General features: G+C 44.7%; 1 protein-coding gene across 1 annotated transcript in view; it reads right to left on the bottom strand.

Annotated features, from left to right (window-relative positions):
• Positions 1-27794, bottom strand: part of C10H12orf56 (chromosome 10 C12orf56 homolog) — a 52964-nt gene that overhangs the window by 19743 nt on the left and 5427 nt on the right. The window contains exons 2-5 of the mRNA XM_021174785.2: positions 17316-17475; positions 10989-11061; positions 4214-4613; positions 2640-2713 (exon numbers count right to left, since the gene is read on the bottom strand). Coding sequence (XP_021030444.1) covers positions 2640-2713; positions 4214-4613; positions 10989-11061; positions 17316-17475 — 707 coding nt within the window. The remainder of the gene's footprint in view (positions 1-2639; positions 2714-4213; positions 4614-10988; positions 11062-17315; positions 17476-27794) is intronic.

Genomic DNA, 27794 nt, shown 5'->3' with positions numbered 1-27794 from the left:
TTCTCTGTATAGCCCTGGCTGTCCTGGAACTCACTCTGTAGACCAGGCTGGCCTGGAACTCAGAGATCCACCTGCCTCTGCCTCCTGAGTTTAATTCTGGTATCAAAGGTTTGTGCCCCCACCTTCCAGCTGTGACTGGTAGGATCTTAACTAAACTGTGTCTTCCTAGACTTAGCATTGACCAGCAGTGAGGCCCTGCACCCCACGGAATGACCTGCCAATCACTTTCTAACTCACTGTTCATCCCTGCCATTGACCAGCTGCCACGATCCTACTATCCCTAGTAAACTTTCCCATGGGCTCATTTGGACCAGGGACATATCCAGAAGCCCTATGTAATAATATTAGCTTAATGTATTCTTTCCATTACCTCCTTTTCTGAAATAAGTGTATTTATACAGAAATCTCCATGTATTACTCGACAGGGAAAGCTGTATCACTTGGCCTAAGTGGCCGGCAGCTGTAAATGCCATGTGGAGGCTACGCATGTTCTGATAGACGGTCTATGTTTTAGATGGGGGTGGGGAGGTCGGCACAGAGAGCAGAGCCACAAGCTAGCTCATGCTTCCAGTTGTTGCAGGCAGACTTTCTAGAAACAAATGCTCTTCCACCATGGAAAGTAAAATCATGAACTCTGTGTGTGTCTGTGTGTGTGTGCACAGGAGTGACACCACACTTGGAGACCAGATACAGCAGACGCCCTGGAGTTGGAGCAACAGACCTTTGAAAGCAGTCCAACCTGAGTTCAGAACTGAACTAGGATCCTCTACAAGAGCACAAGAGCAGTATACACACACTCTGAACACTAGTCCATCTTTCCAGTGTCCCTCCCATAGCAGGTTCCCACACACGAAAACTTTAGTATTATGTTAATCTCATTTTACCCATTGTGCCCCTCAGATGGATTCTGGGGATAAAAATCGTTCTCATTAGAAGGGACATGGAGATGAATCCCCAGGTTAAAGGACCGTGGTGAAGGGCGACAACCTCTCTTCAGTCCTGAGGCCCCATGCAATGAAGGAGAGAAGTGACTCCCGAATGTTGTCCTCTGTCCTCCACATACATGGCAGGGCATGTAATGGGGTGTGAATGCAGCATACACACACATACACACACACACACACACACACACACACACACACACACTAGACAAATGAAATCCTTTAAGACCTCACCTAGCACTGTGTTCAGAAATGGAGATTTGCACTAGAAGGGGCACTCACTGGCTGTGGAAAGCTCCAGGATGGGGGCTTTTCAGAGCCTTGTTACTCACTGTGGTGGTCTGAATATGCTTGGCCCAGGGAGTGGCACTATTAGGAGGTGTGGCCTTGTTGGAGGAAGTGTGTCACTGTGGAGGTAGGCTTTAAGACCCTCCTAGCTGCCTGGAAGACAGTCTCTTCCTGGTTGCCTTCCAGTCAAGATGTAGAACTCTTTGCATCTCCAGCACCGTGTCTACCTGCCTGGATGCTGCCATGCTCCCACCTTGATGACAATGGACCGCCCTCTGAAAGCCAGGTCCAATGAAATGTTGTCCTTTGTAAAAGTTGCCCTTGTCATGGTGTCTTTTCACAGCAATGAAAACCCTAAGACAGGGTTAGCGCCTGTCTTAGGTAGGGTTTTACTGCTGTGAACAGACACCATGACCAAGGCAAGTCTTATAAAAAACAACATTTCATTGGGGCTGGCTTACAGGTTCAGAGGTTCAGTCCATTATCATCAAGGTGGGAGCATGGCAGTATCCAGGCAGGCATGGCGCAGGAGGAGCTGAGAGTTCTATGTCTTCATCCAAAGGCTGCTAGTGGAAGACTGACTTCCAGGCAACTAGGGTGAGGATCTTATACCCACACCCACAGTGACACACCCATTCCAACCAGGTCATACCTATTCCAACAAGGCCACACCTTCAAATGGTGCCACTCCCTGGTCCAAGGATATACAATCCATCATAGTGCCCTAAGTCCTCCAAAAGTTCACCCTGTTTATGTCCATGGGGGAGGAGCAAGGGGTGCCCTCTATGATGCACCATCAACCCTCAATTCACTGTGTTTCAGTCACTGTCTTAGTCAGGGCTTCTATTCCTGCACAAAACATCAGGATCAAGAAGTAAGTTGGGGAGGAAAGGGTTTGTTCAGTTTACACTTCCACATTGCTGTTCATTACCAAAGGATGCAGGACTGGAACTCAAGAAGGGCAGGAAGCAGGAGCTGATGCAGAGGCCATGGAGGAATGTTGCTAACTGGTTTGCTACCCCTGGCTTGCTCAGCCTGCTTTCTTATAGAACTCAAGACTACCAGCCCAGGGATGGCACCATCCACAGTGGGTAAGGCCCTCCCCAACAATCACTAATTGAGAAAATGACCCACAGCTGGATCTCATGGAGGCATTTCCTCAACAGAAGCTCCAGTCTCTGTGCTAACTCCAGCCTGTGTCATGTTGACACACAAACCCAGCCAGGACAGTCCCTTACTACTCCTCTCCTCTGGCTCCCAACTTGTCCCCGTGAATACTTGTGTTTGCAGATCTAAAACTTACGGCAGATGCTGAGGTAGGCATTTGAATATGGCAGCCAACCACACTCACCACACAGCTCTAGAAGTGCAGAGAGAAATCTCTAATGAGTATCCCATATCAAGCCTTACCTGTATGGCTTCGGTTTCCCGATGACGTCATTATGCTCGCTAGCACATAGAGGATCCTGTAAAAGAGTGGCTCTCTGAAAGAGGAGAAGAGGGGGGAGACTGTCGGGATTTTTGTCTACAAAAGGCAATCTCTGCTTCTGCTCAATGTCATGTGTCCACGCTTGAATCTCCATGGCCTCCCTTATGCTTTACTTTCATAAGTCAGTCTAGAATTTGATAACTTCATGTGCCTGTAATCCTAGAACTTGAAAGGCTAAAGCAGAAGTATGCAGATTCAAGGCTGGCCTGTTTAAGTGGTGGGCACAAGGAAAAGAAGAAAGAAAATAGGAAGGGAGAGAGGGAGGGGAGAGGGAGGGAGGGAGGGAAGAAGAAGAAAGAAAAAAGGAAATAGAGACTTAGACAATTAATATCTAGACTGAAAAAATAATTCTCACAATAGCTGTTAAATTAGTGCAGTAAGGAAATACAAGAACGGACCTTGCAGACGGGCCAGTGAGCAAAGGCGCTTGTTCCATAAGCCCGATGACCTGAGTTCAGGCTCCAGAACATAGGAAAGACAGAGGGGAGAAGCGACTCCAAGAAGCCATCCTGCACATGCACACTGTGGCACACGTGTACCCCTCCCGTATCATACATACATATGCACACCAGAATAATAAAGTTTTAAAAAGGAGATACAGAGACATAGTGATGCTGTTGAGTTTTATCTGAGTTCTATATTGCCCAGCTAACTACAAAAGACCCTGGAAAAACTTCATCATGATGGTCCTTGCTCTTCAAAAGCCTGGGTTCCTACTCTTTTCCCTAACATTTTTCTTCTTTCTCCTTTCTTCCTTTCCTTTTTGTTTGTTTGTTACTTTCTTTCTCTGTTTCTTCCTTCCTCTCTCTCTCTCTCTTTCTTTCCTTCCTTTCTCTCTCTCTCTCTCTCTTTCTTTCCTTCCTTCTCTCTCTCTCTTTCTTTCTTTCCTTTCTCTCTCTCTCTTTCTTCCTTTCCTTTTTGTTTGTTTGTTACTTTCTTTCTCTGTTTCTTCCTTCCTCTTTCCTTTCTCTCTCTCTTTCTTTCCTTCCTTTCTCTCTCTCTCTTTCTTTCTTTCTTTCCTTCCTTTCTTTCTTCCTCTCTTTCTCTCTTTCTTTCTCTTTCTCTCTTTCTCTCTTTCTTACTTACATATACCACATACATGCCTGGTTCCCAAGGAGGCCAGAAAAGGACATCAGATGCCCTGGAACTAGAGCTAGAGACGGTTGTTGAGCTGCCACGTGAGTGCCAGGCCCTCTGCAAGATTAACAGTGGTCTAAACTGCCTAGCCAACTGGACAGTCCCAAAGGCACTACTCATTAATAAGCACTTCTCCCCATTCACGTGCAAACACCTGAATACAATATGCCCTTATTTGCCCAGTGCATTCCTCTCTCTCTCGTTCACGACAATCACTAAATTCCAAGGCTCGGTCCCCAAAATGGAGAGAGAGAACAGGAAAGCGTTTCTGCCCTAAAAACTAAAACAACAACAAAATGAAACAAAAAAACCTGAGGCAAACACGCGGACGTCAAGGCTGGCTTCCTCGGTCACTTACTATAATGTAGTTGTTCCACGAACTCTTTAGGTGCAGAAATATCGATGAGGTTGCAGAAATTATATACAGATGGAGTTCAGACTCCTCCTTCTCCAGGCTCGGGCAGCTGTGCAAAGGAGAGGCTGGGAGAGAATTTCCTAAGCCAAACTCTCTTTTGTCTCCATCAAGCCTGAAAGAACCTTCTCTTGGGGAGTCTCTGGGATCTGGAAGCTCCTGGGGTTCTTTTGTGCTTGATGCCAGAGACAGGGAGCAGACTGGCATGCCAGTAGCTGCCATAGACTGACAACTAGAGAGGGTAGGCAAAGGCCGAGAGGCGCCTTGGCCTGCAGGGGACAGTTCCTTGAGGTCTGAAGGATGGGAACTTGGGTCCTTGAATGGAGTGTTGCTCTCCTGTCGGGACCTGTGGGTAGAAATGAGTATTAAATACGATATTGAGAATTTAACAATGAGGAACCAAGAGAATCTAGCCACCAGTTTCAGCGATTCATGACTCAGGACGCAACTAACTATTACTATTCACGTAGATAGAATGCTAGTTCTGAGAAGGGGGTGACCAGATCCCACTTTCTGGGATGGTTTGGATCTCTAGTGTCATTTTGAGTGTTCAGTCCCAGCTATGCAACATTTCGAAGGCTACAGAGCCTTTTGGCCATGGGGCCTGAATAGTAGACATAGGTCACAAGGGTGGGCCTTTGAAAACCATACCTGGCCCTGGTCTGGCCTCCTTTTATGTCTCCTGGTCTACTTTAGTGTGAACAACCTCAAAAATGCACTGCCACCATCAAAGCCTTTTGCTGTGCCTTTACCTCTGTGGTTGGCCACAACTTCTAAAACTATGAGCCATAATAAATCCTTCCTTGGGTCATTTATGCCAAGTATTCTGTCTGTGGCGGTGGAAGAAGTAACTAAGATATTGTCACCACTGACTCCCGGAAGTTAGGTATGGCTATCTCTTGGCATGTTCTTCTTTCAGAGATAAAACCCTGCCAATGCCATACAAAGAATCACTCTTTTAGATTTGGGTTTTGTCATTGTTTTGGATTTTGTGATGGGGTCTCAGAGTGGTTGGCCTGGTGCTTGCTATGTAGTCCAGGCTGGCCTTGAACTCACGGGGATCCACAAGCCTCTGCACTACCACATCCTACAAAGGCATTTCTTTCTTTTTTATGATGGATACTTTGGACCTTCTTGGAGTCCCAATACTTTCACTGAAAGGACTTTGCTTGTTTGTTTTTTGCTTTTTGTTTTTCAAGATGGGGTTTTTCTGTGTAGTCCTGGCTGTCCTGGAACTCACTCTCTAGACCAGGCTGATCTTGAACTCAGAGATTTACCTGCCTCTGCCTCCTGAGTTTAATCCTGGGATGAAAGATGTGTGCCACCTAGCACTAGCTTCACTAGGTTTTTTTGTTTTGTTTTTTAATATTGGTTTTGTTTTGTTTTTTTGGTTTTTTTTTTTGGTTTTTTGAGACAGTGTTTCTCTGTATAGCCCTGGATGTCCTGGAACTCACTTTGTAGACCAGGCTGGCCTCAAACTCAGAAATCCGCCTGCCTCTGCCTCCCGAGTGCTGGGATTAAAGGCGTGCGCCACCATGCCCGGCTCTTAATATTGTATTTTAATATGTATGTGCATAGGTGTTTTGCCTGCCTCTCTGTGTGCCACATATGCACCTAGTGTAAGACCGAAGGGGACATCAGATCCTTTAGAACTGGAGTTTCAGGCAGTTCTGAGCTGCCATGTGGGTAGAACCTGGCTCCTCTGCAAGAGCAGCCAGTGCTCTCAAGTGCTGAGCCATCTCCTTAGTCCATTTCTGAAATTAATTTTAAATAACCAAACTGCAAAATGCACTCTTATCAGTGCAGTACTGTTGACTACTCTGGGTTTCACCCCCCAGCTCCTTCTCTGCACCCTAAAGTCGACGGCTACAACTGAAACGTTGCTTGTTTAAAATTCAGGCAGCAGCCATTGTAACTCCATAGTGGCATCTACATGGAAGTTATGAAACGGTCACAAAACAAAACACCTTCTCTTGCACCACGGCCGTCTGAACACCACTGCAAATACTCCAGGCTGTGTACAAGGCGTCGAGTTTCAGAGTTTTAGCAACTGCTGGGAACATGCTCGGGTGGGAAAGCAAACACTGCCTTTGTCCCCAGAGGGGGCTTGGCATCCACATAGTGACCGGATTCCAATGATGACTCAATCTTTGTCTCCTGATTTTGTGTACTCAGCAAAGTGAATGCTATGGAAATTCAGTATAACTTAAAGGAAAGAGAAAACCCTAACCTTTTCCAAGATGCTGGCCAATGCTGGGAACATTTAAAGGATGCTATGATTGTCAAGAAGAAAGGGAGATGAGGTCTTAATGTTTTCCACTGTCACTATTTCTCTTTCAAATCATCTATTCTATTTTTATGCGTGTATATGTGCACCTATGTGTGAGTGTATGTACCCACACGTGCCCTAAGGCGGTACCAGAACAGACGGTTGTGGGCCAGCTAACACTGACGCTGGGAACCAAACTCTGGCCCTCTGCAAGGGCTGCAGGCCTCCTTATGCACCAAGCCGTTTCTCCAGCCCCTCCATCATTAATTATTTCACTGACTTCTGTCCTAGCGACCTCTTCCTCCTTTCTTGCTTTGTAACTTTTTATTTATTTATTTATTTATTTATTTATTTTTGTTGTTGTTAAAGGAGGATGTGCTCGCCATGGAGCCTCGAAGAGAAGCAAGTATGGATATAGTAGCGAGAAGGCAGAACATCTCCGCACTCGTGGGGCTTGTGTTCTGGAAGTTCACGTTGCTCTGCGGGGCTGCAATGGCAAGATGCCCCGCACATGTGAGACACTACAGTCTCAACCACCACTACTACATCGCATGAGATCATGGCTCACACTTCACACTTCGTACTTTCCGAATTTAGAGAGTATGTAGGGTGGTCTGCCTTTAAACACGGGAAGCTCATGATGTAACTCCCATGACTTCAGCTTGGGAATATTGCAGACTTGTTTAAGTGACATCTCTGGACATGGCATTCAGGAGGGTGGGTGCTCTAAAATGAGACGCTGCTGGCCTAAACCAACCTAGATTCCATTAACAAACGACAGGAGAGTTTGGTTTCCAACCCTCCCCCCCTTAGCGAGGTCAGAGATACTTGCTCAGAAGCAAAAATGCTGATGCTCAAGCATGGGGCCTGAGTTAAAACCCCCAGGACACCTCGTCATGAGGTGTGTCACGTTTATAAAAAAAAAAAATAAGGAGAGAAGGAGTATGTTGGTGAATGTGTAGTCAGGTGTGAGGGAAGGGGGTGCCTCTGAGCGCCCATGCTGAGGCATCCCTTCCTGCTGAGGGACCAGCCACAGGAGAGTATAGTATAGAATAGAGTTTATTCAAGGTGTGGGGAGGGGAGTTCAGGGTGTAGAGACAAAAAAAAAAAAGGCGGAGAGAGAAAAAGAGTGGGGGGAGAAGGAGGAAGAGGAGGAGGGAGAGAAGGAGGAGGGAAAGGAGGAGGAGGAGGAGGAGGAGAGGAGGCCGGCCATGAGCACATGGTGGGTGGAGTGGGAAGAGAGGAGGAGGGGGAGAGGACAGAGTGAGAGCAAGAAGGCAAGAGAGAGCTGAGGGGGGCGCACAGCCCCTTTTATAGTGAGTCAGGCACACTTGGCTGTTGCCAGGTAACCGTGGGGCGAAGCTTAGACAAAATGCTAACAAGGTGGGGGGAGCATAGACAGGAGGACCTCAGAACCTCAGGAGATAGAGGACTGAGACAGGAGGATCCCTGAAGCTTACTGGTCACCAGCTAAGCTCCAAGTTAAGTGAGAAACCCTGTCTCAAAGGCCTGAGATGGAAAGTGACACACACACACCCACACCCATAAAGATATGCTCACTCGTACACGCAAGTGAGTTTTTAACAGTGAAATGGCTCCCTGTGTTTTCTCTTGTAAGCTCTATGAATGCACAGACCTGTCCACTGATGAAGTCACCCTAAGGAGAGAGAAACCTGGGTACTAATCTCCTCACCAGAGACCACGAGTCTGTTTTCCATCCCTCCCTCGGGAGCTTACACCTGTTGTTTATCACTATCCTGAAAAGTAATCTCACTTATGCATCTGATGTCCCAAGACAGCAGCCTCCGTCTTCCGACCCAGCCAGCAGCTTTTCATAATTAGGCTTCGGCCTCACATCTGAGAGGCGCTGCGGAGCTCTGCCTGTGCGCATCCCGTGACCATGGCCCTCTAATTATTGTTCTTCCCAGCCTCCATCCATCCTGCCTTTTGTTTAGACTTCTGATGTTTAATTACGGAGATGACACTCGGAGAACGCTCTCAGAGAGGAGACTCAACTCCGCCCCCATGCACTCGGGGAACACGTAAGCTACAGTGTTTTCAGAGACTCTGGCCCCCTGGCTGCTGGGTATTTTTCAGTGGCAAGTCCTCTCTATTCTGGTGGGATTGTCACCAACCTTTCCCTGGGATTTTTAAATTTTTAACACAAGGTGTGAACAGACCCACATCCAGCAGTGGGAGCTGTAAAATGTGAATTTCCAACTCTGCTGCCCTGTGAAGGCTATGGGACTCGGTGAGAGAGAGTGACACTGACAAACATCAGAGCAGACAGAGTGCTGTGCCCCACATACCGGAGGCCACCAGTACCAAACCCCAGTTTTCTTCTCAGATGTCTTCTTCTGACCTCCATGAGCGAGTGAGCGAGCACACACACACAAAGTAAATAATAAAATCTTATTTTTAAAAGCTTTCCAAAGGATGGGCCCAACTTTACTTTCAGGATCTATTTTGAGGCCACGCAGGACTGCTTATATCCTATAGTAGTTTTGATCTCTGTTGCTGTGATAAATATTATAACCAAAAGTGACTAAGAGGAGGAAAGGGCTTATTTGGCTCATATTCAAGGTAACAAGCTCATGGTGGTTTGAGTAAAAACAGCCCCCACAGTCTCATGTGTTTGAATGCTTGGCCCATGGAGAGTGGCACTATTAGGAGGTGTGGTTTTGTTGGAGGAGGTGTGGCCTTGCTAGAGGGGGGGTGTGGCTTTGTTAAAGGAGGCATGACCTTGTTGGAGGAGGTGTGGCCTTGTTGGAGGAAATACATCACTGTGGGGGTGGGCTTTGAGGTCTCCTATGCTCAAGCTATACCGAGTGTGGCACACAGTCTCTTTCTGTTGCCTGTAGATCAAGACCTAGAACTCTCAACTCTTTCTCCAACACCATGTCTGCCTGGATGTTGCCATGCTTCCTACCTTGATGATAATGGACTGAACCTCTAAGCCTGTAAGCCAGCCCCAATTAAATGTTGTCCATATAAGAGTTGTCTTGGTCATGGTGTCTGTTCACAGCAATGGAAACACTGACTAAGACTCTGGGTATGTCAAGGTGATGATCAAGATGAGCCATCATACAGCCCTAAACATATGCTCCATGTATCACCCGCCCACCCCAGTCTTCACATCCCAGTCTCCTTGATGGCCCCATCTCCTTGGGAACTATCTCTTACCAACTGTCACCTGGATTCTTGATCTCTCCCACAAATGAATTTCATTTTTTCCCCCTCTTTAAATCTCTCAGAGCTGGGCAGAGGTGGCATATGTCTTTAGTTCCAGTACTGGGAAGCAGAGGCAGAAAGATCTCTGTGAGTTTGAGGCCAGCCTGGTCTACAGAGTGAGTGCCAGACAGCCAGGGCTACACAGAGAAACCCTGTCTCAAAAACAAAAACAAAAACAAAACACAACAACAACAACAACAAAAAAAAAAACAGAAAACAACAAAACACCTCTTAGACAATTGCTTCAATTCATTTTGGGTACCCAGAGCATTTACCATTCCATAAATCCAGGCAAATCTTATATAGTCTTGTTAGGCTTCTCAAGGACAGGAATAGGACACGAATTATGCCTCATTCACCTGTGTATCCATGGTAAGGCTCGGGGCTGGTCCATTTGGAAGAGGGCTTCCCTCAAATGCACAAAGCCCTGAGTTTGATCCTCAGCACCTCAGCATTTTGAAAAACTGTAACCCACACACTAGTGAGTGAAGATGGGGGTGGGGGGTGTCAGGAATTCAAGGTCATCCTTAGCTACATAGCGAGTTAGAGGCCTGCCTTGATTACAGGAGACCCCCATCCCAAAAAGGAAAACTGAACTAAACAAACAAACAAAAATCCCAATATTTTGTTCTACACAGAGTAAATAATCATGGTCGATAATTTTTTGTTTGCTTGTATAGCCAGAACTTTTTTTTAGACCAGGCTGGCCCCAAACTCACAGAGATCTGACTGCCTCTACCTCCCAAGTACTGGGATTAAAGGTGTGGGCCACCACCACCCAGCCAATAATTACTTTTAGCTCAACTTTAATCAACTATTCATTTACGTTGAGACATTGAATTATTAAATGAAAATGAAACCTAGATGACATGGTGTTACTTTAGCTAGATGGATTTTAATTTAGGGAAAAAATTTTCCATAATACTTTTTTATATACATTGTTGTATATAAGAGCTAAAGCAAATAGTAGAAAAGTTATTTGGGGGGGTGGGGGGGGGAACGAGGGCTAAAGAGATGGCTTAGCAGGTAAAGGTACTGAGCACCAAGGTTGACCCCCAGAACCCACAAAGTAGGTGAGAACCTACCCTTGCAAGGTATCTCTAACCTACACACACACACTGCTACACTGTTGCACACCCCACACATACAATGTATATAAATGTATTTTCAAAAACTGCAACATAAAATGAGTTTCTATCAGCAAGTTAAAAATAATCTTACCTGAGAGAGGATTCATTCAGAGTCCTAGATAATTTTCTTCTCCAAAAGGTAGGGCCATTATTCTCTTGCTTGACTTAAAAACAAACAAACAAATGTGGTTGTTAATCATATAATTCAAGTCTATGAGGACCTAATGTTTATAATGGGTAGTGACACAAAAATCCTAGTGCCAATGTCACTCTAGGTTGGCCTGAAGTCTTCATTTGCAAGACAACAAGGAGACTCTGCACCTCTTTCCCTGGGCATGAGTAGGACTCAGCCTGCTTCTGGAGTTGGTGGAATGCCTGATCTCCTAGACACTGGTACCGGAGTCTGTGGCAAGACTGACTAAAGCCTGAAGGCATTCTGTTCTCTAGGGCAAATGCCTTAGACAACAAGTCCTTGGTCAGCTAGCCCAGTGGATTTCAGACAGGATGTTCATAATGCTACCCAGCTGAAGACATTTGTCAGCAGGCTGGGAGGAGGCTCAGGCAGTCAAGTGCCCGCCACACAAGAACCCAGGACTGGGTCCCCAGCATCCATGTAAAAGTTGGGGGTGGTGGCATGTGTCTGTGACCCTAGCACTGGGGTAGGGGTTAGGAGGAGGATCCTTGGAACACATCGGCCAACTTAGCTGAACCATGAGCTCCAGGTTGAGTGAGAGATCGTGTCTCAAAATGTCGTGTGAGAGTAGCCAAGGGAGACACATGAATAGACCTCTGGCCTTAACATGTACGAGCGCACATGCACGCACCCACACAAACATGTACATATAACACATACATAGACTTGCACAAAAAGTCTCTCTCTCGCGCGCGCACACACACACACACAGGACACTTTTTAGAAGACACTATGTGATGACTAGATTTGACTGTCAACACAGTCTAGAATCATCCGGGAGAAAATCAAAATGAGGGGCTTTCTAGACCGGTCTGTCCTGTGACAATATCTATGGAAAACCCTCTTGATACGTCAATTGAAGTAGGAAAATGCTCCTCTTGTTGGCAGATTGTTCCCTGTTGTAGGAAATATTAAAAACGACCAGCAGACTTCCCATGCTACCTCCAGCAACTCTCTGCCCCAGCATGGTCTCACAACTGGCTCTATCTCTAGCTATCCCCGCCACCCCTCCCCAACTTCCCCACAGTGACCAATCAGGTATTCTCAGCTCTGGTGCACCTGTCTCTGGAGCCACGTGTTCCTTCTCAGCCATAAACCCCTGTGGTTGGCGGCCCCACATTCCAGTAACCCAGTAAAACAAAACTCTTGAAGCTTATAATAAACCAGTCAGGTTTATTATGAATCAATAAATTCTCAATTCACAAGATGCTCATACAATAATTTCAGAACCAATTGATAATGATAAAAGCTGCCCACCTAGAGAAGTTATCCCAATTATTCTATCTCTATATGATAACATAGCTACCTGTGGCTATTTAAAGCCACACTGGTTCTGAATCATCCTGTCCGTCTCCACCTTGCTTTCTCCTTCCTCTCCTCCATCGTTCTCTCTCCCTGAAACTCTTAGCTCCGCCTCCCTTTTCTCTGTCCAATCACAGGCCTCCTGCTGTACTAATAATTGGACAGGGAAAATCCTGTGACAGTTCCCTGGATATAGGTCCTTAACTTAAAAAGGGGGGAAAGTAATCCAGGCATAAGCATGAATGTGTTTATCTTCTCTCTGCCCTTGCCTGTGGATATGACTATCTGCTTCAAGTTCCTGCCTTCACTTTCCCACCATGATGGGCTGTAACCTGGAACTATAAGACAATAAGTCCTCCCCCCGCCCCCCTCTCCGCCCAAGCTGTTTTCTGTGGGTTTATATTATCACAGAAACAGAGTTGATGAAACCAAAAAACAGAACAAATTTGCTTTTTCTATTGCAAGAGATTTTATATGAAAAAAAAAATCCTCCTCTTGTAAAGATGTTCAAGTTGAATTACATAAAACTTCTCATCAAACTTGAGAGACTCCCCAATGCCTTTACTCCCCCGCCCCCCCCCCCGCATCATTTACTTTAGGAAATGGTCTAGGTTTTAGCTTACATATACACATGTGTGTATGTGTATGTGTGTGCATGTATGTACAAATACAGATTGTGGTGGTTTGAATATCTTGGCCCAGGGAGTGGCACTATTAGGAGGTATGACAATACTGGAGTAGGTGTGACATTATTGGAGGAACTGTGTCACTGTGGGGGAAGGCTTTGAGGCTTAAGGTCCACCCAGTGTGGATAGAGTCTTCTGGCTGCCTTTGGATCAAGATGTAGAACTCTTGGCTTCTCCAGCACCAAGTCTGCCTGCCCAATGCCATGCTTCCCACCATGATGATAATGGACTGAATCTCTGAACCCGTAAGCTAGCCCCAATTAAATGCTATCCTTTATAAGAGTTGTGTTGGTCATGGTGTCTCTTCATGACAATAAAACCATAAGACACAGATGCATACAAAATTTTGGTTCCACTTCTATTTCTTCTGTTCTTGTTTCTCTACATAGCCTTGCTGGCCTGGAACTTGCTACGTAGACCAGGCTGACCTTGAACTTGTACTGATCATCCTGCCTCTAAGTGCTGCCTCCTAAGTGCTGGGTTACAGATAGGTGCTGCTGGCTGTGTGAACGTCCTTCTTGTTTGTTTTTGTATTGTTTTGTTTACCTCTATTTTTTTTGGAACAGTTTCCTGTAGCAGAGGCTGCCTCAATCTCACTATACAGATGGTGATAACCTTTAATTCCTGATCCCCCTGCCTCTACCTCTAAGGTGTTGGGATGGCAAGGTATGTCCTGCCACACCTCCTTCTGTTCCTTTTCATATTATATTATATTTCGTTCTGCTTTGGGGATTAGTCTGTTTTTCTTTAAATCTCGAAAGTGTCCTCTGTGTTCTAGCACGATGACAGTAACCACTAGTCACAGGCAGCTGTTTAAACTCAAACTGAAATTCAGTTACTCAACGGCACTCATGTTCTATGGCTGAATGTGTCAGTGTTGGACATAATTCAGTTATAAAGCACGTGCCATGACCAAAGTAAGTTTTCGTACTGACAATGTTCTAGAATGAACCTAAAAGTGAGTAATTCTCGGTCCAACCTAGTCCAGGGCTTCGGAAGTTTCTCATCGCCGCTGTTGGCACTGGTTTTGTTCCTGTCGTTTGCTACAGTTTGTGCTGCGAAGTCTCCCAGGGGCTTACTCCCAATTCAGCATTGCATCGCTCCTGGAAGGTGGTAGAACTCCCACAGGGTAGGGGCCAGGAAGAAGTAAACGAAAGCATGCCCGTGAAGTGGATATTGGGACCTGAAGTCCTTCTGATCTTTCTTTCCACTTCTGAACTGGCCCGAGGTAAACACCTTGCTGTGGCTGTTTGTATTATGTTAATTTGGGCCCCCAAAATTATTTCTACTAGAGTCCAAACGTCTTCACCGGAAGACACTGAGGGACCCTGCCCCCAATTGGTTCTGATTGGTAAGTAAATTGCCAGCAACCAATGGCTGAGCAGGGTAGACAGAGGCGGGACTTTTAGGATTCCTGGGCAAGGGACCAAGGGAGGAGATCCGCCATGCTGGGAGAGGGAGAAGGAGAGAAAAGGCGCCACGCCAGAGAAGTTGCTGGACAGAGAGCATAGCGGCCATGTAGGAGTCAGGGGAAGAGCAGCCCAAGAGGGCTTCACATCTGGGTCTAGGGTAGCCAAGATGGAATATCGGTTTTAGTAAATAATAACTTGGGAATATCGGAGGGAGGTGGATTAGCCACATGGTGCAGCCATTGAGCTGTTTTAGACATAACAAAATATAAAGGCTGTGTATGGGTTCGGAACCCAGAACATTGCTCTATCATGCTCCCTTCCAACCCATGCCACTGTGCCAAAGCCCAAAACCACGGGACCAAGAGGCCTTGGACAGCTGAGTGAGCAGAGCTAACCCTTCCTCTGCATTCATTTCTCTCAGGCAGGGTGCACTGAAGGAAAGCTGATGACACCACATTTAATAATGGCTCTGCATCTAAACACAGAAGGACAAGTACATGTTCACGAGGAAAAACTACTGTTTCTCTGTATCTCTGGGCAAGCTGGGTCTGATAATCATGTGTGATGATTTACAGCAAGTGTTCTTAATTACAAGTTATTTGCATGTTGAGTTTCCCTTGTTCAGATGATCATGTTGATTAGAGAGTGGACAACATTACCACATGATAAAAATATTCCCTGGGCTTTCTCCCGAGAGGTTTGAAGTCAGTCCTAATAATTACCTTTATTTAACATCTCAGGAGTTCATGCTTGTTGCTTCACTAGAGGTGACATTATCATTAACATTAAAGATTTTGGTAATGACTCTTTTGACACAGCTGGTCAGATGGGCATGAGCCCTCACTTAGGATCACATTACAGACCACAGTAGCTAAGAGTTAAACCACAGTACCCTACATATAAAAAGATGCTCTAACCAAAGAGCTTACCTCAACAGAAAACAGAGTATGTCATTGTTAGCATGATAGAAAGGGTGAACAGCTTTTATCTTGTAATGTGTATTATTGTTTCTTGGGATAAGAGAAAGCCTGTATTTCAAAGGACATCCACATAAGACTGTCAGATGGGACGGACAGGAATGGAGGCGCACACCTCTAATCCCAGCACTCAGGAGGCCGAGGCAGGTGAGTCTCTGCGAGTTCAAGGCCAGCTTGCAGAAACACGTCTCAGATGATACCTTTGAAAGTAAAGACTAGATGACTTGACAGAAGAGATCCTGTGACTAGCCACACAGAGGTATACAACATCAATTCTCCACCGTTCAATATCACTTGCAAGGTTTCTAGGGATTCTGATCCCATTAAACTTAAATGCTTTTCTCTGTGTTCTTCCCATGTTTTCACGTTCCTGTCTCTGTTGAAAAAGAGCCAAGAAAATGGTGCATGTGGGCAAGCTGACAATGCATTTGAGGCAACCAACACCAGTTAGATATCCTAATTAGTGTGACAAGAGACTGGTGAGCGGCCAGGGATTTCATAACCCTGCTAATGATGCCTGGTACAAACAGTTTCCATGCTGTAGCTATCGAGGTGCAGGGCTGCTGGTCCATTAAAGGGGAAAACATCGTACACCTTCCTTCTACTGTGTAGCTGTCTGATACTCTGGCTGGTTCTCAATCTGGTTTGGAATGAAGACCAGTGGACAGTGAATGGCCACTCTACTTGGGTGTTGAAAGAAGGGGTTCTCCTTGGGCACCTCAAACCTTCCCTTCCCACCTTTCCGTTGACACTAAGGACGCCATCCTTTTGTTTACTTATTTAATGTGTAGGAGTGTTTTGCCTACATGTATGTATATGCATCACCTCTGTGCCTGGTGCCCACAGAGGTCAGAAGAGGGCATTGAGTATGGAGTGACAGATGGCTATGAACCACCTATGGGCTCTGGGAACTGAACCCAGGTCCTCTGTGATTTTTCAACCACAAAGCTATCGAGCAAACACTATCTCAAAGCAAACAAGCCCAGGTTCCTCCATGTTCTATACATGGTCACTTCGTGTATCAAATTTGATTCCTTGTCTTCTTTATGCTCCCAGGTAACATCGGACCACCCCGGCCTGCTTTCAGCAAGAATCCTGTTTGGTTAAATTAGCCTGAAAGTCCATGACTTCACTGCTTCCTCTGAGTGTCATTTCTGTCCAGTGACCCAACCCTGCTTCTTGGCAGGCAATCCCATGTGCCCTCTATGGCCAGAATTAACCCCAGTCCTAGATTCTACAGAGACTATTTTCAAAGGTCCTGGATACAGCGTACTTTCACCTCGTTACCTAGTGCCAGAGACAGGTCAGCAGCAATGTTTCTCCTTTGTTTTTCTATTCCTTCTCCTTGAATTTCTCCTGCTTGAAATTCTCCTGCCTCACCCATCCAGGTGCTAGGTTACAGGTATGCGCCGCCCCATGGTTCCTGGTTCAAAAGTTATTATTTTTTTTTAAAGATTTTTTTATTATATGTTAAGTACACTGTAGCTGTCTTCAGACACTCCAGAAGAGGGCGCCAGATCTCGTTACGGATGGTTGCGAGCCACCATGTGGTTGCTGGGATTTGAACTCTGGACCTTCGGAAGAGCAGTCCGGTGCTCTTACCCACTGAGCCATCTCACCAGCCCTCAAAAGTTATTTTTGATGAACAAATGTGGTTAAATGACCACCCTTTCCTAGTGGGAGACCCAGAGCTCAAAGGTTGGCCAGTGGCTAGTCCAGACCGAGGTTCATGAACCTTCTGCTTAACCTCAATGCTTCTTCACCAGAACTTTTTTTTTTTAATCTATGGGTATCAAAAGGCAGAGAGACCTTGTCTCAAAAGGAAAGCTTATGCAACGTCCTCCATACCTTTTTTGTTGGCATTGCTGTGGTGAGCAGGAAATAGGAATTTCCCGACCCCTTTCGATTTTCCGCGCTCCTTTTTCAAGACCGTTGACGAATAGACAATCCGAATGTGCTGGTTGATCTCTCTGTCTGGTGAACTCAGAAATTCTGGGTAATCGTCAATCTGAAAAAGAAAGCTGATCTTGTTGAACACAGAAATCACTCATTTTGAGATAATAATTCCCACACAACTAAGGACGAGCTGATTCTTATGGTTTGAATATGCATGGCCCAGGGAGTGGTACTATTAGAAGGCGTGGCCTTGTTGGAGGAAGTGTGTCACTGTGAGCATGGGCTTTAAGACCCTCATCCTAGCTGCCTGGAAGCCAGTATCCTGCTAGCAGCCTTCAGATGAAGATGTAGAACTCTCAGCTCCTCCTGCACCGTGCCTGCCTGGATGCTGCCATGTTCCCGCCTTGATGATAAAGGACTGAATCTCTGAACCTGTAAGCCAGCCCCAATGAAATGTTGTCCTTATAAGAGTTGCCTTGGTCATGGTGTCTGTTCACAGTGGTGAAACTCTAACGAAGACATCTACCCTGAGAGCTGCTTTCATGTTTACCCTTCCTCATCTTTTCTCCATCCCCCCCCCCTTCCATCCTGCTTAGAAAAGTCACTTCATCCTACAAGACTAAGCTTTCACTTCCTCAGTGGAAGCACCCATGGCATTTTCTTGATGGGATTCCACCCCCTCTTCTGGGCTCCTATAACATTCTATTCAGTAGATTCCATTTCATATTAGTTGAATGCATAAATTCTATTTAGTAGCTATTCACATTTCATTATAAATATTTGGTTCTGGGGACTGGAGAGATGGCTCAGCAGTAAAGAGCAGCGATTGTTCTTTCTGAGGTCCTGAGTTCAATTCCCAGCTACCACATGGTCGCTCACAACCATCTGTAATGGGATCCGACCCCCTCTTCGGGTGTGTCTGAAGACAGCAATGGTGTACTCACATACATTAAATAAATGAAGTTTAAAATAAATAAATATTTGGTTATGACTGTTTTTCTTCTTAACTGCTTGTTTCTCCTTTGAAACTAATGAGATAATAATAATTAAAAAAAAAAAAAACAGGCCTCATTTTCACTTCCTGAAATTTCAAAATATTGGTGGGATGCCCAAAACAAAATGGACCAACCAATTTATAGAAGTGTCCATGGTAGAGGACTGTAGATGGCCTGGGCCACATTAGAGGACCCATTCATCTAAAGTGACATTAGGAAGTGGAAGTAAGGCTCAGAAATACCCAAGCTGTTCAGCACGTGTCCACTTCCATTCAGGATTTAACATCCTCTACACACAGTAAACCCTAACCCTCCCTGCAACAGGGAAAGAAAGCAATTAATTACAGCCTAATTAAATGCCTACTCAAGAGTATTTCTAAGAGAATAGAAAAGATGGGAAAACCACAATCCCAAAGAGTGGAATATACTGATAAAATGTCCAAAATATGAAATATCTAAGTAGGTTTCCTCCAAAATGGCTTGTGCCAGCAATTACATACATTACGCCATCCACAGCTCAGCCCAAAGTGGAAGCTATTTTTATGTTTGGAACTTGGCAGATCTACCCAGTGTGTAATTAAAAATCTCACTGTATTCCTACCAGGTGGTTTTTTCCATTATACTCTGCTTGGGCTTCAGAGTAGCAATCCCTAAGGAAGCTATTTTTGAAACCTCTGAAAATTGCTAGCATAAACTGATCCACTCACATACTCCAAAATGAATCTCTAGTTTTGTGAATGTGGGTGTGCCCCGTTGAAATATAGATGACCCCCTCAGACTATTTCAAATCATTGCCGCATAGCCAAGGCCCACAGCTAAGGAAGAGTAAAGGAAATAAAAAATCCAACGCTTGGTCCTGTGTAAAAGATACAACTCCTCACCCAGAGTCTTCCAACTAAGCCTGGCCTTGGATGTCATCCATAGCAAGAAGACTGTTTCAGTCTCCGTAGGCCAAAACCTTTAAATAGAGAGCTATGGTATGGAGGAGTTTAAAAGGAGTTTTTATTGCTTCTTGGCAGTTAGGTTTTTGGTTGTGAGCCTAGCCTTTAATGGCTGAGCCATCTCTCCAGCCATTTTTTTTTTTTTAATGAGATGTCGCATCTTGTTATGCTGTACTCCCTACACCCAGTCCCTTATGTAGCTGAAATTACAAGATGAGCCAACAAATATCTGTTTTCTAATTTGTTTAATTCATCACCAAAATAAAAATCCCCAAATTGAGATAGATAGAATTTAAAGTGGTATTCTATTTTCAAAGGAATTGAAAATAGAATGGGATTCGGCCACCAACCTCACCCCTCCCACTTTGGCAATCCATGCCCAGGAACCATATAATTTGCTTATTGAGGTAACTACCTTTTTCCTATTTCAACCCCCAAAACCTTCTAAAGATATCACAAAACATTTGTAGAGATATTGCCGTGGCTATACACTCAGTGGGTAAAGAGGCCAGTGCTGAGGTCAGCAGATTGGTGCTAATAAATCCCAGCTCATTTATTTCAATTGCGTGACCCATAGAACCCCTCCCACCTCCATCTCATCTTACGAGGCATATGATACCGCCTTTCTCATGACACCACACCCAACTGATATTTGTCGCCATTGATGGCCCCTGACTACTCTTGAGAGCCATTACAATACAATTCTGAGCCATCTCCTACTCTACCCAGCACAACATTCATCTCTGAAGATGGCAGCAAGGGACACCTGGAAGGGGACCCACTATCCATTTGTTTCTGTCTCAAGTTAGTATGATATACTATGAAGAAATGGTATTTATCTTACAGTACTTCTCAGTCCATTTGACTAAACTATTAAGAATCTATGCATTTATATCATTTTATCTTATTTATATTGACAACTGCTATTGATTTATCTTACTATTAAGGAGCTACTTTCAAAATGCAAGGAGAACATATTCTTTTTGTTTGTTCTGTTTTGTTTTGTTTTGTTTTTCGAGACAGGGTTTCTCTGTGTAGCCCTGGCTGTCCTGGAACTCACTCTGTAGACCAGGCTGGCCTCGAACACAGAAATCCGCCCGCCTCTGCCTCCCGAGTGCTGGGATTAAAGGCGTGCGCCACCACGCCCGGCTGAACATATTCTTAATATGAGCAAGTCAGTCCATAATGACTTGATTCCTTCATAATGGTTCCATAACCTTGTCTTGGGTTTGTATCAGATTTTAAAATTAGAGAAAAGAATCACCCTGATTTGGCCACTGATTATTTGTTTTCTAATTTGTTTAAATCATACATTTTCTTTTTTAAAAGATGTATTTATTCTTTTATTTATTTATTATGTGTACAGCATTTTGCCTGCATATATATGGTGGTGGCCCACGCCTTTAATCCCAGCACTGGGGAGGCAGAGGCAGGCGGATTTCTGAGTTCGAGGCCAGCCTGGTCTACGGAGTGAGTTCCAGGACAGCCAGGGCTACACAGAGAAATCCTGTCTCGGAAAAAAAAAAAAAAGAAAGAAAGAAAATATAAAGAACATGAAAAAAAAAAAGCAACAACAACAACAAACCATCCAACCAACCAAAGGGCAGATCAACCACATAGGCAGGTGTCACTGTGGGAAAATACTCATTAATATTTTTAAAAGTGTTCAGCATCTTTAGTCACAAGGGAAATGTAAAATTTTTTATAGAATTACTTCATCTATTCTGTGTCTGTGAGTATGAATGTGTATGTAGCTGTCTTCAGACACACCAGAAGAGGACACCAGGTCTCATTATAGATGGTTGTGAGCCTCCACGTGGTTGCTGGGAATTGAACTCAGGACCTCTGAAAGAGCAGCCAGTGCTCTTAACCTCTGAGCCATTTCTCCAGTTCCCACATATATTTTCTTAAGCATCTACAAAAAGCATCAAAATGAGAATGGTCTAACTGAACTATATCCCTGGCTTACCCCCTTGAAGCTTCTCTGATTATCTGTCAGTTTGCTCCTTTTTTTTTCTTTTTAAATCATAGTGGCTATTATATATTCCGAATACCATTCTCAGTTATAATTATTCCAGGAACCTATACCTTTATGGTCATTCTACTTCCTCAAGGTGTCTTCTGCTGAGTGTGATTGTATGAATATGTGCACACGTATGTGTATGTGTTCATTCTTTTCCTGTATTCTTGATTTTGTAAAGCTTGAAATTTATTTATTTTTATATTATTTTATTTATTTTTGGCTTGCAAACACCAGTTAGGTAGTCTATCACTGAGTCACAACCCTAGCTCTAAAGGAGACACTGTTTCAAGGGTGCTGGCGCTAGATCGTGAGCTCAGGGCATGTTACTAAGAAGACACTATGATATGGCTTAAGGTTATTCTTGTCATTATTTATAATTGTCGAGGGATTCCAGGTCCTAGAAATACCGAAAAATACATTGTCCTCCATGACCTATGGCATCTCTGTGTCACCTAAGATGTCACAAGTACACTTTTTATATTTTTATTATTTTATTTATCTTTATTTTATTGTAGTCCTTTCGTTGTTGTTATTGTTTTGTTTTGATTTTGAGACCATTTCTCTGTGTAGCCCTGGCTGTCCTGGAACTCACTCTGTAGACCAGGGTGGCCTTGAACTCAGAAATCTTCCTGCTTCTGCCTCCCACGTGCTGGGATTAAAGGCGTGCGCCACCATGGCTGGCTTATTATAGTGCTTTTTATTGTTTATTTGGTTGCATTTGTCTATGTATGTTTACATACACTAAGGCGTTCATGCGTACACATAAAAAACATAGCTCTTTATGGCACCTTCTACACGGTTGGCTGTGTCGGGATGCAGCTGAATGTTCTCTTTCCAGCTACCTTGGGTATAACGTTTCGTGAAAGGGATGGTGAGCACAGACTCCAGACTGTGAGAAGCACAGGGGCACAGAAGAGGTGGCTGCTGATGCTCTGGTGAAGAGTGGAGGTGTTGTGTGCTCCAAGTCAGCGGTGGGAATGACAAACAAGGCTTTCCCATGAAGCATCGTGACCCACAGCAGAGTGTGCTTGCTCTTGTGTAAGGAGCATTCTCGTTATAGACCAATGAGAACTGGAGAGGGGGCGTGCAGTCTGGTACACTGTGGATGTCAGTCTGAGTGCTTCCCGCTTGGTAATTTAAAAAGAGGAGGAGGAAGAGGAAGAAGAAAGAGGAGGAGAAGAAAAAGAGGAGGAAGAGAAAAAGGGGAAGCAGAGGAATAGGAAGAAGAGGAAGAAGAAGAGGTTGGAGGAGGAGGGAGAGGAGGAAGAGGAGGAGAAGAGAAGGAGGCGTCAGTGGTGGTGGCAGCAGCAGCAGATGTGGTGGCATGTCCCTTTAATCCACGCAGAGGCAGGCAGATCTCTGTGAGTTCGAGGCCAGCCTAGTCTATAGAGTGAGTTTCAAAATAGCCAGAACTACTCAGAGAAACCCTGTCTTGAAAAGCCAAAATTAGTTAATTAATTAATTATTATATATATAATATTAAGAAGAGGAGGAGGAAAAAAAGAGAGAGATTGATTCCTGAGACAGATACTACTGTGCCTTGATGGTCAGCATCTGAAAGGACTAGCGGAATCCAATTTTTTCAGTCTCTCTAAAGATTATGTCCACCAATATGTTGTCAGAAAAACCCTTAAACAAGAAAGATAAGGAGCCCAGGAACAAAGCTCCCACACTTGGGCAGCTTGTCACTCCATGTTCCGCGGCACCAACACCGACATCACACTCTGAAGAAATAGCAAGGGGGCAGAGCAAAATAGGCTAAACTTCTGGGCAAGAGAGTGAAGGAAGCCAAAGACAAGCGCCGGGAATGGTTGCCAAGAGACACAGGCTGGCCAGACAGGATCAGACCATACTAAAGAAAGAAACAAAAGAAAGAGAAAGAAAATCACCAGGAGTTGGATGAACAGCCCCGTATTGCTACAGCTTCAGCCAGCTTTTTTACACCCTTCTTCCTGGCTTCACCTTCTCTGCCTGGAGATAACAACCACTCTTAGTGTCTGTCCTTCCCATGGTTCTCCTACTGTTAGTAAATATAACCCTAAGCCATATACTTCTTTTTTTAATTGTTGTTGTGTTATATTTGTTTGAAACAGGATCTTACTGTCTAGCCCAGGCTGGCCCTGTACTCATGCTAGTCTCGAGGTCATGTCAGCCTTCCTGCCTCCGTTCCCAAGCACTGGGATTATAGACACGTGCGTGCTACCTTGCCTGAGTTTGACCCAATCTAAAATCTTATTCATTTATGTACTGTACAGGAAAAAGCATGAGTGCAATCCCCCTGACTTAGTTAGGGTCTCTGTTACTGTGAAGAGATACCACGACCACCACAACTCTTTTTTTTTTTTTTTTTTTTGGTTTTTCGAGACAGGGTTTCTCTGTATAGCCCTGGCTGTCCTGGAACTCACTTTGTAGACCAGGCTGGCCTCGAACTCAGAAATCCGCCTGCCTCTGCCTCCCGAGTGCTGGGATTAAAGGCGTGCGCTACCACGCCCGGCCACCACAACTCTTATAAAGGAAAATATTTAATTGGGGCTGGCATAGGTTTAGTCTATAACCATCAGTGGCAGGAAGCATGGCGGCATGCACGCAGATGTGTTGCTGGAGAGGTGGCCGAGAGTTCCACATCTGGACTGGCAGGTGGCAGAAAGAGAGTAAGACACTGGGCCTGGCTGGCTTGAGTACCTGAGACCCTCAAAGCCCAAACACTTCCTCCAACATGGCCACACCTCTTAATAGTGCCACCTCCTGAAGGCCTATTCGGGCCACTTCCCCTCACACCATCACAGCCCACGCTAAAGCAGAGATTCTGCAGCTGGGTTTCCCACATTCTGGGAACTCACAGGAGCCAGCACACCCTGACCTTAAAACCACCTTTATGATAAGTTATTGCAAAGTAAGTACTTTTTGTTTCTCCAAACAAGACAATGTTTTTTAACTTTGTTTCCTTTTCACTTATTTTATTCTTCTTTCAAAAGATTTACTTTATTTCTAGTTATGTGTACTTGTATGGGGGTGGTTGTATGGGCACATGACTGCAGATGCCAGCAGAGGTCAGGAAGAAGCCATGGATGCCCTAACGCTGGAGTTACAGGTAGTTCTGAGTACCCAACATGGGTGCTGAGAACCAAACTTGGGTTCTCTGCAAGAGCAGTAAGTGATCTTAGCCACTGAGTGGTCCCTCCAGACCCTATTATCCACTGAGCAGTCCCTCCAGCCCCTATTAGCTACTGAGCCATCTCCTCAGCCCCTATTAGCCACTTGGCCATCCCTCCAGCCCCACTTTTATCCCCTTATTTTTGAACTGAAAAGCACTTTAGTTGTTTGTTTGTTTTTTTTAATTATTTTTAAGCTAGCATAAAAAATGTGTTTCATTATGGCCACTTCAAACGAACATAGCATTGTCCTTTTTTTTTCTTATTCCTGGAGCCTAGGACTTCTGGAGAGCATACAGTCGCAGGGAGAGAGAAAAAAATAGAAGGAAGAGAGCCAAGTGGGGGATGGGGTCAGGGGACCTTTCCAGTAGAAAGAATGAAACCTTGCCTAACACAGCAGGGTCTCCAGAGCATGCTGAGACATGAGCTCCAAGGTCCAGAAGAGACAGACAGAAAGTGAGAGGAAGACACCCAAAACTTCCTTCTGGGCTCCCTGTGCACACACAGGTCCATGCACACACACGAACACATACACAGAGGAATGCACACACACACACATGCACACATACATGCACTGACACACACAATGCACACTCATGCATATGCACACATGTACACACAGGTGCACACACATACACACTGATACACATACACACACACACACAAACACACATATACAGACAAAAAACACACAGAGAGAGACACACTAACACACTTATTTGTATGTAAGTAATACTTTTTATATTTAGGGGCTTTTGTTTTTGTTTTTAGTGTAGCTAGGGGCTAGAGAGATGGCTAAGAGTACCTGAGGCTCTTACAGAAGACCGAAGTTTGGCCCCCTGAACTGACATAGGAAGCTGGCCTGTAACTCCAGCTCTGGGGACTCTGACACCCTCTTCTGGCCTCCTGGGGACCCACACACATAAATAAAAATAAAAAAATAAATGTAAAGAAAACAATGTGCCTCGCCTTAAAGAGACTCTGATAAATTGTAGTGTTATATACACAAGAACAGAACTCTAAAGAATGCCTCCAAAAGCTTTTAATGAAACACCAGCACTTTAGGGAGGCCCAAGCTTTCTAGGAAACTTTGAGACGAACCATATCAAACACCTGTTAAGAGCCCAACTGCACATGAACGCTTTTTTTCTAAAAGGGAAATGCCACCTTTTAGAAAGGTGACCAAATTTATACCTTTTGCACAACGTGTAGATTTTTGAAATAGCTTTTCATAGCTGCTACCTGCCCCCCATGTCCCCCCCTTTTTTTCCTTTAGAGGAGAAAATGAGATTTCATCAATTTGCTTACAGGCTTGTTTTTGTTGTTTTGTTTTTTCTTGTTTTGGTGGGGTTTTTTAGGGGTTTGGTTATTTTGCCTGAAATGTAACCATGCCTTAGATCAGTGGTTCTAAACCTTCCTGATGCTGCGACCCTTTAATACCGTTCCTCAGGTTGCAGTGAGCTCCAAATATAAAATTATTTCATAGCGACTCCATAACTGTAATTTTGCTACTGTCATAAATCACAAGGTAAAATCTGACATGTAGGATATCTGATACGGGCCCCCTGGGAAAGGCCATGTGACCCCCTCAAGGGGTTGAGAATTACAGGTGGAGAGACTCATGGGTTGATAACTGTTGTCTTAGATTAACATGCTACCACACAGTGAGCACAGAAACCTGGGGCCCAGACATATCGAGGCTAGTTTGCTCTGCGGCTTACACAAGTCCAGTGACCGAGAACAAAGGCAGAAATGGAACCCGAGACAAGAGAAAGTTAACTAACCAGAAGACAAGCTTGTACAGTAAGATGAGAAGTCCGAGGACAGAGAAAAGTATGGTGAAGAAATAGCCCCAGAAAGAGGACTGCACCCTGGTAGGAAAGGGCATGAGTTTAGCCTTCAGGAAAGGGAAGGCTGGTTCCAAGCTGCCCTGCAGTGACATAATGTAATTCAGTGACAACCATGACACAAGTCAGAGGGTGACCACACAGAAAACAAGAAATTAGGGAGCATGAAATTCTTAAAGAATGGATAAAAGTATTAAATTCTTAAAATTTAGAAAACTCCAACCTGGTGTGGTGGTGCGTACCTATGCACTTGGGAGAGAGAGGCAGGTAGAACTCTGGAATCGAAGGCCAGCCTACAATAGTAAATCCTACACAAAAAGTTCCGGGGCTAGTTAGTAGTGACAACATTGGAATTTCGGTTTCTTTTAAAAACTCAGAAATATTATAAGAATGTGTTTTTGTTTTAATCCCAGGTGTGGGACATGGGGCAGCTTCAGATCGCTCAGAGCAGCTTACTATTTGTCACGTGCTATAGCAGGGACAGGATTTTGCCAGCTGCAGATAGTTTCTGCAAGTGTGTGGTGTTTGGGGACTTTTCAGGGTATACATAAATGCTAGGACCCTGGGGAGCTAATGGATTGGCTGGTTGGGTGATTGGTTGATGGTTGTTGCTGACTGGTTGTTGGTTGCAGTTTGTTTGTTTGCTTGTTGGTTTTTTAAGATTTATTTATTGTAATATATAAGTACACCGTAGCTGACTTCAGACACACCAGAAGAGGACATCAGATCTCATTATGGATGGTTGTGAGCCACCATGTGGTTGCTGGGAATTGAACTCAGGAAGAGCAGTCAGTGTTCTTGACTGCTGAGCCATCTCTCCAGCCTCAGGTTGCAGTTTGTTAACTAGTCATTCACAAAGAAGAAACAAGAAGAGGAAATTTGATGCCCTGACAGTGAAGATAAAACTTGCCCCAAGGAACTGATCCACATAATCAGCAGGAAGTGATCTCATGATAACGTTGCCCACTTTCCGACCCCCGACTTTATTCTTTCTCCTTTCGTCTGTATCCTTTCTTCCTCTTATCTCATGTTAGCCGGTTAAAAGGTAGAGAAGGGTGGAAAAAAGAACCCCCAAAGTAGCAAAGACCAGCTACAAGACCCTTTCTTTTGAAAAAAAAAATTTTTTCTTTTGGAGAAAATTCTATGCATTATATATTAGCAAGTCACACTGGTAATATGTAAGGTGATTCCGTGATGACCAATTTTTCATACAACTGATGCTAGGAACTGGGAGCTAGGAAATGGCACACAGGTTAAGAGTGCACAGGGGTTCAAGCTGAGTTCCCAGCACCCACGCTGGGCAGCTCAGAATCACCTCTAACTCCAGCTCCAGCAGGATCTGGCCACCGCAGGCACCTGCACTCACGTGCACACATACACGGAATTAAAAATAAGATAAATCTTTTTAAAGATTTTATTTATTTTTTTCTTTTTCTGGTTTTTCGAGACAGGGTTTCTCTGTATAGCCCTGGC

This window comes from Mus caroli, chromosome 10 (genome assembly GCF_900094665.2).
Source record: "Mus caroli chromosome 10, CAROLI_EIJ_v1.1, whole genome shotgun sequence".
NCBI classification, from domain to species: Eukaryota; Metazoa; Chordata; class Mammalia; order Rodentia; family Muridae; genus Mus; species Mus caroli.
This window is presented reverse-complemented; position numbering and strand designations above follow the sequence as displayed.